The sequence below is a fragment of the Typopeltis vanoorti genome, chromosome 12 (genome assembly GCF_054136105.1).
Source record: "Typopeltis vanoorti isolate ZY-2024b chromosome 12, IOZ_Tvanoo_1.0, whole genome shotgun sequence".
NCBI classification, from domain to species: Eukaryota; Metazoa; Arthropoda; class Arachnida; order Uropygi; family Thelyphonidae; genus Typopeltis; species Typopeltis vanoorti.
The window spans coordinates 117,613,437-117,626,340 of record NC_143560.1 but is presented as its reverse complement, the minus strand read 5'-3'; the positions used below and the strand labels follow the sequence as shown (position 1 = coordinate 117,626,340).

General features: G+C 35.3%; 2 protein-coding genes across 3 annotated transcripts in view; one reads left to right on the top strand and one right to left on the bottom strand.

Annotated features, from left to right (window-relative positions):
* The window catches only part of LOC150101168 (glycine receptor subunit alpha-2-like), a 135,947-nt gene extending 129,543 nt beyond the window's left edge, over window positions 1-6,404 (bottom strand). The window contains exon 1 of the mRNA XM_090401187.1: window positions 6,295-6,404. Within this exon, the coding sequence (XP_090257313.1) occupies window positions 6,295-6,380 (86 nt within the window). The 5' untranslated portion in view covers window positions 6,381-6,404. The remainder of the gene's footprint in view (window positions 1-6,294) is intronic.
* Window positions 1-12,904, top strand: part of LOC150101167 (synaptic vesicle glycoprotein 2C-like) — a 408,918-nt gene that overhangs the window by 143,096 nt on the left and 252,918 nt on the right. The gene's annotated exons all lie outside the window — the stretch shown is intronic.

Genomic DNA, 12,904 nt, shown 5'->3' with positions numbered 1-12,904 from the left:
TGACTGGAAAGATAAATTTGAATCACTTCAAGGATTTATGAGTTTTCTAGATCTTTTCCATTCTTTACAGCGTGAGAATACTTGCAATAAATTCCTCATCTGCTAATTTATTTCGATACTATCCTACAACTTTTGGCATGTAACAATCATTAACGTTCCATTAATGTAATCAATCTGATGTTCGATGAATAAATACTGGTACCTGATATTCTCTGTGCTCATTGGATGGAATTTTAATTGTCTGCGGAATAGTTTCGGTACTTGCTTAATCCATTAAGTTAACTTATGCAAGCAAGCTGTTGAGAACGTGATGACATTTCTAAAGTGTTTCGTCCTGATTTCCATAACATGGCTTAGCAGAACGTGAATATTATTAGCAGTGTGAAGTATATCCTTTTAAATAACAAAACTGAAACACATTTTCATCTGTAAAATAAGTTATGTTATTAATTTTTTTTTATCTTGCTGTTTCCTTTTTTTTTTTTTTTTTTTTTTTCAAATGATATTTCTTGTAATATTGCGTACCGATCAGCGCCTGCATTTAATTCGCGCGTTCTCACCGATAGGATAATCTTATGTTTTTGTTACTTGACTGCTCTGAAGTGTGGGTGGAAGTTGCACGCTTGTGTAACTTCCAGCCACAGAAAGAATGACGGTTAAACTTGTCAACTTTTCAGTAGGAATTTTCCTCGAAATTACATCATCGGACGTTAAATAGTCATTACCTCCGGCTATCCGAATTTAGGAAATATTAGGCAGTTATAAAATGAGTAATTGTCTCGTGGAAGTTTCTTTCATATTGCTCTTTCTGCTTGTTAATTTATATTGATCAAATATAGTTATTACTAATAAGCGTGCTTTTAGTCGCATGATGTTTATTAAACATCATGTGACAATTGGTATTTTAAAAGAAATAACTTACATTTTTGTAATTACATAATTTTTATTATTAAACAATTAAACTTAATGAACAGAAAATTGTGTGGAGAAATAACCATCTTACGATTGAAATTCAATAATTTTGTCATGTCGCTGCAATAATGCTGCTTGTTGAGGTTTCATGGAGAAGTTTCCCCTCTGAACCACTGGTTCGAATCCCATTATCGCATGAATGTTCGTAAGGCCTCATATGAGAGGTGGCTTGAGAAAAAGTCAAGTGGTTTTCATCAAATGCATATAATCTTATTTAGTAGAAATGAACTGAGAAGAAAATAAAAAGGTAAAAAAAAGTGAAATTCTTATCAAATCCTTCTTCCAGTTGCGCTGCTATTGTAACTATAGCTTTCAATCTTTCGTTGATGGAATTGCTATTAAAAAAACATGAGAGAACTGTTATTACATCTTGCCAGATTGCCCAGATAAACAGACATGAGACAAACAGAAAGATATAAATTTAGACAGTCATTGTGTGTCACTTGAGAATTCATTTCGATTGGCAACTACACCACGTGAATTCTCATATAATAACAAAGCTGTTTGTGAAGAGTATTTCTCTCTCTCTCTGCTTTCACAGGGGGCACTTAAAAGGAATTTCAGAGCAGCGTAACTTATTTCAAAAAATTGGCAGTATTTTTCAGTCTTTAGTTCTGCTAAGAAACACTTAAGTGAAAAAAGTGTGGATTGTTTGGTATACGTACTTTTAAAAGGTGAACCCAAACTCAAGAGGATCAGAAATTCGCTAGAAAAAATAATCCTGTTAATGTTAGTTTTGGAAGCTTACGAACTTTTTTTTGTTGGAATTATAACTAAGGGAAATTGGTTAAAAATGGCAACAATAACTAATGAATGAACGAAGAAGTTTTTGAGTAGAATTGTAAAAAGATTTATAGAAATATGTTCACTTCATTTATAACAGTCACATAAACAGCTATTTGACAATAAATCTGCTGGATAATCTCTTGACTGCATAATATATACCACTTCATAAGAGTATTTTTCATGCATTCTCGTAAGTGAAATTTCCAAACGAATTATATTTAATAAATTTGCCATATTTATTGATATGTGAACAAACGATTAGATAAGTCCGGAATACTCTACGTTTCTTAAGTCTTTATAGGATTAATGTTTATAGACTTAAGTGTTTCTTAAATGTGGGCCACTATGGTCCCGCGAAACTTGTAGTGGTTCCCTATAACGTACAAACTTTTATTCCTTGTTTTAGATGTAGGTTTTTCTTCAGAAACTTCAGTGAATGAGGGAAATGCTAATTTTTATTAAATGACTTATTTCTTGAACAGTTTTGTTATAATGTTATGCATCATATACCTTCTTGATCAAAATATTTACATGTAACAGTTCACGGTCATAATTTTTTTACGACAATTTTTATGAAAAAAAAAATTACGGTTCCACGATCCAAGTTTAGGAAACGCTGTTCTAGAGATCCAAGTTTAAGTTACGATGAAACGCCTCATTTAATACCCTGCACTATTCGAACATGCCAAGTTTCAAAATGTTGCACAACCGTTACTTTAAACACTGATCTCCTTGCTTTTTCCATATTTTTACGAATAAAACAAACTAGTCATTTTAACTCCTCCAAAACAGTCATCACTTAATTATTTCAATAAAAAAACACCTTTGTGTCGATATTACCTTCAGTAATATTCGCGATAAGACATCTGCTTCTTCCCTTGAGCTGGCCTTTCCTGGTAGAAACACGTCACATTAATAACCTCCTCGGTCTCCAAAAACGTGGTATCATTTTCTATTCAAGACGTTACTTTATATCCGCGTAGCTGCTAACTTTGTAACTCTCAAATCCACAAACCTTAGAATACTTCTCTTATATCTTGGAGGGTGCACCAAAACACCTCCGTAAAAATATTCATGTGGTATCCAGAAGAGGACAATTCCGCCATCGATGATCTCTCTCTCTCACAGGCTCACCCAACTGCTTTCTCACAATGTTGATATTTTATTTTTATTCATGCACTTTCCTGAGCGCTGTTCTGCAGAACTGCATCCTCATTCTTCCATTTTTCTAAGCCTATAATAGTGCAACAGCACCCATTCACAGTCGAACCTCAATCCACTGAATCTTGCTTCTCCTTGTCATTCCATCTAGCGTTGTTCTTTCAAGTAGTGTTGCTACCCAAGGAATACAATTTTTTTGCTTCAAAAAGAATTTAAAACAAATTGTTCCTTCTCTCATCTGCTCACACACGGTGCTATATACTATGCGGGAGACTTATACATTAAAAATATTTTGTCTTCATTTGATTCATTTGCTTCAGCGTTTTATATCCGGAACGCTATTCTGAACTTCACGATGTAACTGCCTTTAAAGGGTTTATACTTGTGTTTGAGAGTTATGTATTATTGGCAATGTTTGCTAGCATAAATGGTCGTTTTAAATCGGCATTTTTGCTTATCTCCTCATTTATAAAATTAGAATTGCATCCATCACACTTCAGATTTCGTTCTCATTTCAGCCTCGCTGTTCTCGCATACCTCAAATGTGCCAAGAAGCACGCACGGGATAATTCTCATTTATGATAGTAAAGTAAATTACATACAGTAATAAAAATGTATCCGTTAAACCTTATCGTGGATATTTCACTCATGCAAAATAAACGATTTAAATTCACAATGAAAAATAGTCGCTGTTATACATCTTCATACGCGTACGCGATGACTCACGCCCGATAAACGTGATGTCATTTACTAATTCCGACTAAAAGATGGCGTTATGGGTTACCTTCAAACCAGGTAACACATGAGAGAAAACTTCGTCACACATGACGAAGTTTTCCGTTTTTCATATTACCTCCATAATGTCAAGGCTGTCTCTTGTAAAGGCTCCCCCCCGCCCATCCGAGTAACGTTTCCCACTTCACTTGGGGGAGCCGCTACTGCATAGCTCTAAAAACAGTACGTAGGTGATAAAATGGCAACTATTTAGAAGTTTCTCTTTCTTGCTAGCTGATGAGGACATGTGCCAGACTGGGGGGGGGGGGGGATTCTCAGACTAACATGGTAAGATTTCTCTTTTTCAACCAGGAACTGAGTGATAACAGACATCTCATGAATTTAACGGTCACTAATTGCACAATGGCATCTTAAAAAAATCTTATGTTTGCAGTTTCTGAGACCTTCTCATTTTTTTTTTTTATTTATCAGCCTTGAAAATAAAAGTAATTCGCGATGTTCATAAATTGACGGGTTTATTCTGAAAAACTCTAAGATAAGAGAAGAGGATTTTTAATTTTGACGTTAGTTGTTACGTAGTTTTCCAGCACAATTCTTCCATTTAAAGAGAATTGGCTCTTTCAGTGTAAAGCATGCCTCTTAAATTTTTCCGCAGAAATATAAAAAAAAGCATAAAAGAATAGTGTTAAATAATTGCATATTATAATTCTGTGCTGACCAAATATTCATGAACATACGATAAGAAATGAGTTAAGCTATGTGTAAATTTTATATTCTTATTGCTACTTATGTCAACTAGAAATGCAGCGAAATAATATGCATTTAAGTGGTCTTAGATATTCGCTTTACCGTCTATTAACTATTGTCACTTTAGTTTCTTATATTTAAGAACATCCTGCTAGGCAGAGCCGGTCTGAGACGACATTGCATTTCATAAAAGGAGAATCTCTATCTTAATATTCTTTTTGCTCCAAAATTTTTGTTCTCATCGGTCACCGAATTTTTAGTTAAATATACCCTCAACTGATTCATTATTAAATCGTGACGTCTGTCAAAGTACTTCGGATAATTGACCGAGTTCGTTGGATGCTGAGACCAACGCTACTGCTAATTGTATGGTCACCTGTAATATTTTTAAACAGTTCGGTTCTGCATATCATTTATGCTGAAATTGCAGTGGATGCAAAATGGGACTTTTCTCTTTTTAACGTACATATGGAGAATTTTATACATAAATCAAGGACCTGTGTTCGAGTTTGACAAGAAGGTATTTTCAGCTGTACATTCCCTCCTTGACTTCCATTTTATTTAATCTCTTTAATACTGTGGTTGGAAATATCTGCGTTTAATTCCCACCGCAGAGAGAAAGTGGCATAAGGGGTTTTCATCAGTAGGTAAGATAACCGGTCTCGCATGAATATGACAGGATTTTTCGCTCCTGAATACTTTCTTCCCACTCACAAAATATAATATCTCGATATTAGATACCTCTGATATTCTACACTTGTTTCCGAATAATTAATTTATTTTAATAGTCAACAGAATAATAATTGGTGGGTTGTCTATTCATATTAATGAATAAACACTCCAACGATTACTTATGTGCTTTGTACTTACGTTTATTCGTTAATATGAACCGATACCCCACCGACTGTTTCCAGTTCACATTATCTAAGATACAATCAGATGCTTTGTGACAATTGGACACATTTAAGTTACCACCCTTAGCGGATATGCAGTCTTAAAGTATGAAGTTGCAAGTACAGAGTGGCCAATAAATCACGAAGAAGCTTAAAATGCGAATAACTCATAACTAATAAAAAAAAAAAATCTCCAGGTTCCGTATTTCATTATAACAAAAAAATAAAAATAATAAAGTTATTAAATGTTCAAATCCCTTAGTGACTTATGGGCCTTATTTATGCATTGGAGATGGTTCTTTCAGGGGATGTCTTTATAATAAGAAACCTTGCGATGATAGGTACAACCACTTGCTGAATTGTACACCGACTTTGAGGGTAGATATAACTTTGTTCTGTAGCAAAGGCATACTTGCGTATACATGATACGGCGCCATGTTTTAAATATGGAGTTTCTTGGGAAATGTTTCGGATAAATTATAACACTTACATGGTCGACACACTGATGAACATTCACTTACAGTTATCAAACTGTCTGAAACTACTATCATGGATCTAGTAAAATGCATGAGCTGAGGGTTTGATAGTTCGGGTTCCCTCTCCCCCCCCCCCCCGCTCGAAAGACCAAATTACTTCTGACCTCCAGCAGCAGGATGGTGGTCTCGCACCCGGTGACAAAAAAAAAATAATAAAATAAAATAAAATAAATAAAATTAAAAATAAATAACGTCTACCATCTAATTTAATACTACGTAGAATTGACTTATAAACATTTATTGGACTATTAGTGCGATGAAGCGAAACTATTGACTAGAATAATGTTCTGAATTGACTGTTTTATGGTTGATGCTCTCGCAAGTATATACACGGAAGAAACATTTGGCTATCGGAGCAGCGCGTAAAATCCCCTTCTCTTTGTAAGCCTTTATACATTCGTTACTAATAGGATAAACAAAATAAGAACTTAATTAAAAGTGCTTCCTTCTCAAAATGGACTCACCTGATTGAGGTTTCTGACGATAACTTTCTTGTAAAAACTACGCACAAGAGCAGAAGCTCGTGTAGCCTCCTACCTGGGTTCAGCATGTTGCCATTCTTCGGGAGCCCACCGGCCAGCAGTGACTGCCTGCAAGCAAATGATGGATCTTTAAGCGCCGTTCCCCGCTGCGCGAGGTGATGTTGCAGTGAAACACTTCAAGCATGCACTGCCGTCAAGATCGGCATCGCATTCGATTAAATCACGATGTTTTCACGTGCACGCTCGCACTAACTTGAACACCCGAGGAATGTTGTTCTAGGTAACGGCGAGGAACGGTTCAGTTCCATATACATGGAAGTCCGCGTGCGTGTTCTAACCCACGCTAGCTTTCCCTTTGTTACGGGAAAATTACTCGTACGGGTCATATAGTCATGTGACATGTCGATACACACCTAGTTCCTCCAGCAATCGAATCGGAAGGTAAAATCACAAAGAACACGTAATCTCAAATCTTGATTCTTTGCAGAGAAACTGTTGAATAGACAAGCGCAAAATGTTTGGCGAACTTCATGAAAAGTAGGTCAGTGTAGTAATTTCCGGAGAACTCGAGCTTTCGTCACATTTTAAATCACCAGGATGTTGCTATTCTGTCAGACATTCATATACGAAACAGAATTATTGCGCATTTGACGTCAAGTGGCCTCCATTTTTCATTGTTTATTGTTTTCTTTTATTTTTTTAATTTGGGAAGAGGGTTGTGGATAGCGAATAACATAGGGAAACCTGTAACTGATTAACAGTCCATTTACTACTAAACCTTTTTAATGGCGGCTGTCTTTGCTCTCACAAAGACGAGGAGCATTCAGAGAGTATTCTTAGTCTTAGCTTTCCAGATGAATGAATTTTCAGTGCTAACACTTCATTTAGAAAAACAAAATGATTCTGAACAAGTTAAAGTAAATTTTCTTTCATATTCCTTTTGTATGTTTTTTATGGTTGGAAAATTTTATTCACGTATTAATATTCTAAAATCGCACAATGTAGTAATTACTTAAATGATGTAATCAGGATTTTAAAATAGCACATACTACTGGATTCGTGTATATGCGAACAGCTGTGATTAACAAACCTGTACGGGATCGAAAAATCGTCGGACTAGCCGTGTAGGAGACATTTTCATATGCGAATCTAAAATGTCTGCTTGCAAGCGCTGGCTATTTCAAACTAAGTTGCTGATCAGCATCAGTGCACTGGCATGTAAATACACTATTTTCGTACTGCTTTTTTAGGTCGATAACTCAGCATGTGCGTTGTTCTTGCAGACAGGATCTCAAAAAAAAATTTATTGTTGTGTCCAAGATATTTGCATAATTTGTGAATGCTATTCCTTGTTTGTTTTCTTCTTTGTGGTGCATTCTGAAGGAACAACAGCATTTGTCCTTCAGTTGGAAAAATCTGTAGTCGCGGGCCTCAGTCAGACAAAAGATTTTTATCTGAAAGTGAGGTATCCGGTCTAGTGTGGAGGTGGCAGGATTTTCCTTCACACAGGCGCCAGGATAGTAAAGGCGACAAAAGAGGAAGAAATACTTTTTTTTAAAAAAAAACGTTTTTTAAGGTGATTTATTTATTGGAGGAGGCGGGGGATAGGGGCGCCAACTAAAGTTTTGCACACAGGCACCGGACCCTACTGCCGCGCTCCTGTTCCCATCAGTGCATTAATTGCAGGGTCATTGAGTCTAACATATTATGGGAAAGATTGTGCGTGCGATTAAAGAAAAAAAAGTATTAATAATGACTAATTTGTCACGCTGTCCCGTAATATATTCTGTCATTGGACATCATCAGATACCGTATGTTCACGCAGTTGCTCGGTGATGTGCCAACTAGTCCTCACCAGGTGGTCCTGTTGTATGTTTTTCTGGAGGCTTACCATCCATTCATCTCATTGACGATCTACCCCTTCTTGTTTTTCCTAGGAAATTTACCTTGTATTACTATTTTGAGTACTCATCCTTTCAATGTGTCCAAAGTATTTTAACTTTCTTCTTTCAATATCCTTAAGTAGCCTTAAAGTTCTACAGATCCTTTCTAGCACCCATCCCTTTGACCGCCTTCCAGTATATGATATTCTCGAGTATTCTTGAGGATATCCTATACTTCTCTAACACCATATCTGAAAATCAGCTATCCTTTTCCTATCAGACTTCTTTAGGTTCTAAGTCTCGCATCCATAAGTCGCTGTTGGAAAAACAGCTGCATTCAAAATCCTCAACTTTTGTTCCCGTGGAGATAGATCCATCCTTCCAGATTTTAGAGAAATCTGGCTGTTGTTTTAACCATTCCTAATCTTCTGAACAACCATTCTTCACATTAATAATGAATCCCAGTTACTCGAACTTGTTGACCTTCCTCAATTCTTTCTCCATTAAGGTACACTTGTATCTCAGGAGATTCCATGTCTGTATTTCCTCTGAGAACCAAAATCTTTATCTTGCTAGATTGAGCTGAAGCCCTCTGTTCTTAATGATATCCTTAACCTTGTCAAGGATTTGTCCTAGTTCTTCATTTTCATTACATTGCACTTATAGCTTATAGTGTAGTTTCTATTTCGTTTCGATAGCACTAAAAGCTTGGCTCTGATTGAAGCTCATCTGTTCCATTAAGTGAAACATTAGGTTTCACAATATAAAAAGGACGAAATCTGTATTATACATGCTTACACTTATCTATTATTCAACTTGTTAGACAAGGTACAGAAACTCAGTACTAAGTACGCTAGCATAAACTTGTAGCATAACAAAAATATAACTTCAGCTTGTACAGTTAGTATCAGTCCCGAAACAACATACGCAATTTGGAATTTCACTTTGTATGCGCGGATTACTTCCTCCCTTAACATTCTGTGATTCTCTAGAACTAAGGATAGCAACTTAACGCTTAGTTCAGATTTAGCCGCATTCAGATTTAGATTCAGATTTAGCCGCATTTATAAAGGCAATGTCAGCAGATATATTAAACTTCACTCAGAGGTATCGAAATATTTTACCGATACTGGAAAACTTCAGAATTAATAGTATTATCTATTCCCTCTGAACCTTATCGCAGCTATTCCCCGTAAAACTATCGCCGTCCGATAGCCTTAGGTAAATCAAACCAATCCTAAATATTGATTGTAACCGGTCAGTCCTTTCTATCTTTTGAAATGGTATCATCGGCTCTTTGGTTGGAAGTACGCATGTCCATCTCATATCTTGTCTACACGTTGCGCAATAAATTAAAACATCATCTGAAGATAAATACTTTCATAATAAAATATTTGGACACAGAATAACGTAAAGAATTAATAAATAAATACAACACTGCCTTTACGATTTCCAGTCCGCTGGAAATTATTAGCAATAATACATGGCGGACAGCAGAAGATAGATAGAAAGAGAGAGTGTAGGTGGTGGGGGAACTGCAATAGAGAGAGAATCCTTGGCTTATCATCTATTAATATTAGTGTCTACAGAGCTTGAGTTTTCTCAAATGAGTAGTATTAGTATCAGTAAAGGTTCTTTCTAGATTTTGTCTCAATTTCTTGTAATGCATATTTAATACTGTACTTATTTGTTCACTTCACGATTTAAGTGAAAGTTTGTCACATCTGTCTATAAAACTTTTTAGCTCATCCATATCAATCTAATGTTTTTTATAAAAAATTGAAGACAAAATTCAATGTATCCGATCCCTTGGAAGAGATGGTGTATCCGTGTGGAAATAAAGTGTCTGTTGGGGGGGGGGGGGGAATGAAGGAGATTGTACAGGATACAATATGAAATTTTATACGTCGCTTTTTTACGCAGAGGAAGTTCTATCCAGATATAATAAAACAGCTCACGAGATGTAACTACTATACCATTTCCAGTGGCACTTGTCCTTGCTGTCATGGCTGTCTGTTTCATTACATATTTCGTTGAAGAACCTGTTTCTTTGCCTGAGGAAAATTAAAGGTTTCATATCACAATACTGCCTGGGGTTGTGTAGCGCAATTTCTTCCTATATCTATTTGGATCCCTTAATCTATCTCAGAGAAGTCTGAAAAAGTGCTGAAAGTTACATTTTCGTAAAAAAAAAAAATACTCAACTTTAAAATTTTCAAACGAGAACTTTAGATGAGAAAATAAAAGAAAATTAGAAGGAAGATGGGAACAGTTACCTTCAACGGCAGAAAGTTTCTCCTGAATATGAATAAAGATCCGAGTAAGCAATGGATACCACACACACACACACACACACACACACACACACACACACACACACAAAAAAAAAAAAAAAAAAATCTGATTTATAAAGAAGTGCTAATTTTGATATCAACGTAAACTTGATCATAATAGAGTAATAACGCGATTTCTTCCTGCAGTCATTTTTCCCCTTAAATATTATCCTTTCGAGCTCAAAAAGACCTTAAAATGAAATCAAAGCGAAACTTTCAAAAACTGTCGTTTCCCACATTTTAAATGCGAAGTATTATGCATTGCATTTATGATTTTGTTTTAAATTACATGGTTTTTTTCTAGTTCTGCTAATCAGTATCAGAACTAGGAAATAAAAAATAACGTTTGGTAGCATTGAAGAATAGGGGTAAGTAGGAACGTAATAGCATAACAAGCATGTCATGTTAAGCGTCAGCTGTAAACTGTGTGAAGTTGAGGCCAGTTTTATGTTTCAGCTGCATTTATTTTTCTGTGAATTTGAACGGTTGATCTACATAATGAAGATATGAGCTTGTTTGATATTTTGAGGTCATTTTAAGACTCGCGATGAAACTTCATCGTTATTTCTTAAAATGGCTTCACGTTTATGTAAACACGCTTTGCCAACCTTCTGTAATGAATGAATAGAAATGATGGTATTCTGTTCTTAATGTGAACCAATCAGCTACCTTACACTGCTAGTTTAGTCTTATAAACTTTAAAATCTTTTGAGAATAGCGAAAGTGATATCCAGAAACATCGTCTGCATAGAGATCTCCCTGCTTCCGTTTCGTCCGTACATGGTTTTCGATCTTTAGGTTACTCATTTTATTTTATTATTTTAGATTACTCATATTCACGGGGACGCGAAACTCAGCTGAGCAAAATAGGCTTAGTGGTATAGTACGCTATTTATGTAAATTTTACCCCGTCTATCTATCCCTCTTTCTCTTAGTAATTATTTGAATCCCTTGTCTCACTGGGATTCGAATTCACAGCCTGTCACAGAGCGGAGACGTTATCCATGCTAATCAGACAGAGATGATCAAAATCTGTAAGAGTTCCAAGATTATACTCAACCTTTCGTGCGTGAAATTCTCATATGAATATATACATATATGTACTTGATTAGGGGCGTGAGCAGATGGCATCTGTATCATATTATTAATATGATAAGGATATTAGGAAAGAACTTGACATTATCAGCATCCAGGAATGCGTTAGCATCTAATCTCAGGTGGTGTGGTCACTTAAACAGAATGGGAGGGGAAAGATTAGCAAAACAAGTTTTCTCTGCCAGGTTGGCAGGAAAAAGGACCTAGAGGAAGACCAAGGTATAGGTGGATTGATACAGTAAAAAGTGCCTTGGAAAATAGAAATATAAGTCTGACAATGTTGGAGTCTTGACAGGTAATAGATTGATTTTTAGGAAAATTATAGATAATAAGTTAATGATGATGGAAATTTTTCATGTAGTACTATCATATCCTGTAACACCCCGTGAGGGTAAATATCAGGAATTTGATGATGATGACGACATATACTTGATAAGGAAATATTTTTACATTTTCACAAGACATGAAAATGAGAGTAAACAAATTGTTAAAGGAGGTTATTCTCTTTAAATACTCTAGTTATTCATGAAATACTTAAAAGATATGTCTAAACATCAAAAAGCAATTGAATATTGTGCATTAGAAATAATTTATAAAGGCAAATATCAAATATGTATCTCTCTCCTCATTTACTCCTCGTTGAAATTAGGATTAAGTGAATAATCCAAGCAGAGAGAAAGACTTAGCTAATAAAAATAAGTACTTTTTATATTACCTGAAGTTCGAATACATAATAATAATTGGTTCTTGAAACTGACGTCTTTAGCGACAACACGGAAGACTTTCTAGACCAATAGACCCTAATGATGACTTGACGATTTCTTTAATGATTATCTAAAATCTTTATTTTCGAACATAAGTAACCAGAAAGAAACTTTCCTTAATGATTATTTCATATGTTTGGCGGTTAGAAAATTCTAATACACCTAACTGTGTATACTTATTCCGCTGTTGATAATGGCTCTCCAATATGAATAGTTTTTAAAAACATTTTTGTAAAAAAAAATAATAATATTCATCCTATTTAATGGTTGTCCTCCTTTTAATTAGTTTGTACTATTTACCTCAATACCCTGATATATTATTTATAAAAGATTCATTAAATACGAGGAAGCGTTTCTTCGCCGTCTGTAATTTTTAGTAGGATCCTCACATTCGACTGTTGTTAATGATATTAGCGCAAGAGATATCCGAACAGTAATAAGAATGAACTTGAGCAAGCTGCGCACTTCATGCTCACGCATTTCTCGTGTCACAACATCTCTAAAATAACCTCTTTTT